The sequence below is a fragment of the Drosophila persimilis genome, unplaced genomic scaffold (genome assembly GCF_003286085.1).
Source record: "Drosophila persimilis strain 14011-0111.01,24,50 unplaced genomic scaffold, DperRS2 tig00001718-arrow-arrow-pilon, whole genome shotgun sequence".
Lineage (NCBI taxonomy): Eukaryota > Metazoa > Arthropoda > Insecta > Diptera > Drosophilidae > Drosophila > Drosophila persimilis.
In genome coordinates, this window is record NW_020825559.1 from 74,672 (window position 1) to 79,466 (window position 4,795).

The window sequence follows — 4,795 nt, forward strand, 5'->3', positions numbered from 1 at the left end:
GCTTCTCCGATTATGCCGAGGTGCCGGGCTGTGGTGATCTGGCTCGTCCTGGTGATCTGGCGTACTGTCGCTCGAGCTCACTCAGTCTGACCCAGGCGGCGTGATCGAGAGGCCCGGCGACTAGTTCGGTGAAATTTCTCCGTAAATCTTCCACGTTACCCTCGCGGCTGAATTTGAATTCCTCGGCGAAGGATTCTAGCTCACCCTTCCGGTACTCAACCTCGTGTTGGCGAGTCCAGGGTAATACTCACCGGGCTGTTCCTCTGTGTGGGATTCCATTGTTCCGTTTATTGCTTGCGTTTGCTATTTCGTTTGGCTGGGTCGGAGTGATGGCACCGCTCGCGTTTCTCTGTCGCTGAGCCACGCTTTCGTTAGCTCGTTGCGCAACCCGCACCGCTGGAAATTGCGCGAAGTTGGGGTTTCCTTCGCGTTGTTTTTCCTGTTTCTCTAGCGGCCGTGGAGTTTTATTCCACAAACCCTCTTCGACGTTCCCTCAGGTCCCTGCTCGGGCGCCACTTGTGATGGACCTATTTCAGGCTGAGGTAACCTCATTCACGTCCAGGGGTCAATACACAAGAAATTTGTAGAAGTAGATGGAACTTTGAGGAGACGTCGCGGTTGGCCTATCTTAGAGAGGGTATCTGCGCCTGGCCGGTTGCTTGGTCTGGAGTGGGGGAAGTCCGCGTGACCTGGTGTGTTTGGTCAGGGTTATGGAGTCGGCGCATGTCGATCGTTATCTATGTGTGGAGGGAGTGCGTTTGTGTAGTAAATAATGCATGCGTTCAATTTACGTTGGGCGAGGCGCTGTAATTTAGTATCAGGTTTTATGCTTATAATATGTCGGGGGAACCCCTTTTAGGTTCGTTACAAAAATAAAAGCTAACTGCTATGGTGGGTTAAACACGTTTATGTAAATTTAAAATTTAGAATCTGGTTTTTTCTCGCAGATTAGAGAGTTTTTCATGGATTTGGGCGCATGTGAAATATAACAAAAGCCCCATCTCGGGGCACTGGCAGCTGAGATAGGAAATCACCGGCATCATAGCAATTTTTGAATAAATCGACAATGTGTTTTCTTTCTACGCTATCGCTGGCCGGTTCCAATCGCTTGGCGCCTTCTTTGGATATGTGCTACAAAACGGTTCAGGTATAAATATATCAATATTAAACATATTTATGTGTGTGGTAAAACAACCCACCATTAAGGCTGGAAATATGGAAAGATTGACAAAGGCTGGTGGCCTGTTAAGTGACTTCTGATTGAAGACCTTGTCAGTATGTTGCCTGTTCTCATCATATCTCTCAGTATGGCCCGCTATCCTCTCCGGTGCTCGAACTTCTGCGATTCCGGACCCGGTTCTGGTCCGATTTTTCATCTCTACTGCGAATGATGGGAATGGGCAAGCCTCCGAATATATATTGGGGAACTTTGTATTTCGCTATTGTTTACTAAATTTTACAAATTTTCCTGTAAAAATATCTTACAAAAGTACCACCATTTGGGTTATGTCTTATTTTGACACAAGTTTCTCATTATACTGAGTTTTAAAAAAATTTTTGTTTCTGCATTTGCTTTGACAGATGAGTGACGATTCTCGTTGCTGCAATTTCTAAAGTAAGGAGATTTATATTTGTTGTAGTGAGCTGCTGCAACAGATCGATCGGAAAAATACAAAAATGTTGGTTCAACGTGTTATAATCGACCTGGTCATAATGCCAGTGGGTGTTCGCGTAGAGGCAGCACTCCGTCGACGATTGGGATGTAGTTCGCAGTGGAGTAATCGCCGAGTTTGACCGACACGTGTGCGGCGGCCGCGAGGACGAGTAGAGTCAACAGGTTGTTCATAGCTTGTATGTTTTCTTACGTTGGGTGACACCGGAGGGGAGCGGAGTGTTTCGGTAGGGTGATTGGTTTGGCGGCGTCGGGCGAGTCTCTGACTGAGGTTGTGGGTTCAGGTGGCTTCGTCTTCTCCTGCTGAGGGCGTTCTGATGGATGGGAGCTCGAGTTGGGGCTATTTAATTCGTTTTTGGGAGTCGATTTTTGCGGACCCAGCTCTTCTTTGGTCTTCTGTGCTGCACCGTGGGTGTGTTTTGGGTCAGCCGCGTGCCCTTTTTTTGTTATACCCGATACTCAAAATGAGTATTGGGGTATATTAGATTTGTGGTGAAAGTGGATGTGTGTAACGTCCAGAAGGAATCGTTTCCGACCCCATAAAGTATATATATTCTTGATCAGCATCAATAGCCGAGTCGATTGAGCCATGTCTGTCTGTCCGTCCGTCCGTCTGTCCGTCTGTCCGTCTGTTCGTCCGTCCGTCTGTCCGTCCCCTTCAGCGCCTAATGCTCAAAGACTATAAGAGCCAGAGCAACGATGTTTTGGATCCAGACTTCTGTGATATGTCACTGCTACAAAAATATTTCAAAACTTTGCCCCGCCCACTTCCGCCCCCACAAAGGGCGAAAATCTGTGGCATCCACAATTTTAAAGATAAGATAAAACCAAAAACGCAGAATCGTAGAGAATGACCATATCTTATAGACTGCGGAATCTGAATTGGATTGTATTATTATTATAGCCAGCATCAAGAAAACAATTTCATTTTTTTTCGCCCTGTCTCTCTCTAACACACACGTAGCATAGGCGGTTTTGCTTAGAGTAAAACATTAGCGCCTAGATCTCAGAGACTATAAAAGCTAGAGCAACCAAATTTGGTATCCACACTCCTAATATATCGGACCGAGACGAGTTTGTTTCAAAATTTCGCCACACCCCCTTCCGCCCCCGCAAAGGATGCAGATCTGGGGATATTCATAAATCTCAGAGACTATAAAGGCTAGAGTAACCAAATTTGGTATCCGCACTCCTGTTAGATCTCACTATAAAACGTATATCTCAAAATTTCGCCCCACCCCCTTCCGCCCACACAAAGGACGAAAATCTGTTGCATCCACAATATTGCAGATTTGAGAAAACTAAAAACGCAGAATCATAGATAATGACCATATCTATCAGACTGCTGAATCTGGATCAGATCGGATCATTTTTGTAGCCAAAAGCAAGAAATCAATTTTTAGTGGCTACGCAGCGCCCGACGTCACGCTCAAACTGATTTTCTGTCTCTCTCGCACTCTTTGTCGTGTCGTTTAATATTAGCGGCGTCTGCCGGAGGAGAGCTATACTGACTTAGTATCGGGTATAACTGTAGAGTTGCGGTGTCCGCAGCAACTCACAACGTTCCCCCTCGTTTTTATTTGGGAAACTCCTCTTCGGCGGTGTCGCCAGTTGTGGCTCGGCGTCATGTTTCTTCTGTGGTCTGCGTTGGGATTTCCGCGTTCTCTTCGCTCCGTCAGCTAATTCGTGGGGTGCATGGTCGTGACTGACTACTCGGTGCCGTGGTTGGGGCGTCGGGTTGATGTCTCGTTGCTTTCCTCGTCGATGTCAGCATTCTCATGTAGGTCGGTGGGTTCTTCGGGCTCGCGATCGCGGAATTTCTGCAGGCCGTTACTGTGGTTGAGATTCTTCACGCTCGATTATCGTAAGAATGGTAAGCTGAGCCTCTCTCGGTGGTCTGTCTTCTGGAGGGGCGTCCTGCATTCCTTTCCCTTCGTTGGTGGAACCGCGTCGGTTGCCTCGGAGGACCGGCTCGCTTTCTTCGTTGCTTTGGTTGATTTTTGGTTTATCGGCTAGGCGTGGGGCTAGTGTGCGTCATTGCTGCCGTGGGTTTTGTGTTCCTCGTTTCTTGTGCTTGTGTCTCATTTCGTTTCGGGGGATTCGTCGGAGGCGGGGGTCTGGAGTTCATGGGTCCTGGGGTGTGTACTTGGCAGGCGGTGATCATCGGCGTGTTTGAGACGGGGCGTTGGTGACCTTGATGGAGGAGGCGTGTGGTGCCGCACTGTATCATCGTGTCGGTGGCGCATAGCAAATCCATCTCCACAATGACTTGTTCGAGCGTATTCGATAGTACTAAGAGCGGCATCTGAACCTCCCGCTCGTCTAGTCGGACGCGCGCTAGCAAGATCTGAGTTATCTCGAGTGCGCAGCAGTCGGCCAGGAGGATCTGGACGCACGCCTCTCGCAGGTCGTTGTTGTGATCGAGTTGGCGGGTGAGGTCGGCGTTGATGAAGCTTCGCGAGGCTCCGGTGTCGACCGTGGCTTCCGAGCACCGTGCTCCGATGGTTACTCTCGCCACTATCCGGCCGTCGTGTACTTGTAGCGGGGGAGGTGGGGACGCGAGTCGTTTCCCGGCGGGTGTTGACGGCAACAGTCCACAGTGCGTGTTCCGCGCTTGCCGCAGAAGAGGATCGATGAGGTTTTCGGAACTGGGGCCGATTCGTCTCGCCTTCGAATCCGTTCCGCCATCTGCGCGGCGTAAGTGTTTTTTTTTTTTTTTTTTTTTTGTTGTGTGACTACAGGAAATTTTCATGCCGACTCAGCCGAAGCCGAAGTGAGGGACTCTAACCGCTCTAAAACCAACCACACCTATCCCGGATCCCGGCGGTACTGTCGCGAGATATTACTTCGCCGGGGGGAGATGCCCGTAGGGCTCTTCTCTTAATAATCTCCTTTATCCTTTATCTCCTTGCATTGCATGCTCTTTCTTCGCGACGCAGTTTGGTAGCCATAGTTACGGCCATGAATCTAATCGCGGCCCAGTTTCCTTCCGACTCCAGCAGGCATTCTGCCAGGTTTGTCAACGCTGGCATTCTTCCAAGCTTGTTGCTTAGATCCTCTCGTTCTTGCCGAAATCTTTGGACGCAGTGCTCTGCGTCTTCGATGACCCCTGCGCAGACCACG

General features: G+C 49.3%; 1 protein-coding gene across 1 annotated transcript; it reads right to left on the reverse strand.

Annotated features, from left to right (window-relative positions):
* Window positions 1-887: 887 nt before the first annotated feature.
* LOC113567104 lies at window positions 888-1,444 on the reverse strand. The gene is made up of 2 exons (XM_026994281.1): window positions 1,200-1,444; window positions 888-1,131 (listed from the first exon to the last, which is right to left on the reverse strand). The coding sequence occupies exons 1-2, from the start codon at window positions 1,374-1,376 to the stop codon at window positions 961-963; spliced, it is 348 nt and encodes a 115-aa protein (XP_026850082.1). The 5' UTR covers window positions 1,377-1,444; the 3' UTR covers window positions 888-960.
* Window positions 1,445-4,795: the final 3,351 nt, after the last annotated feature.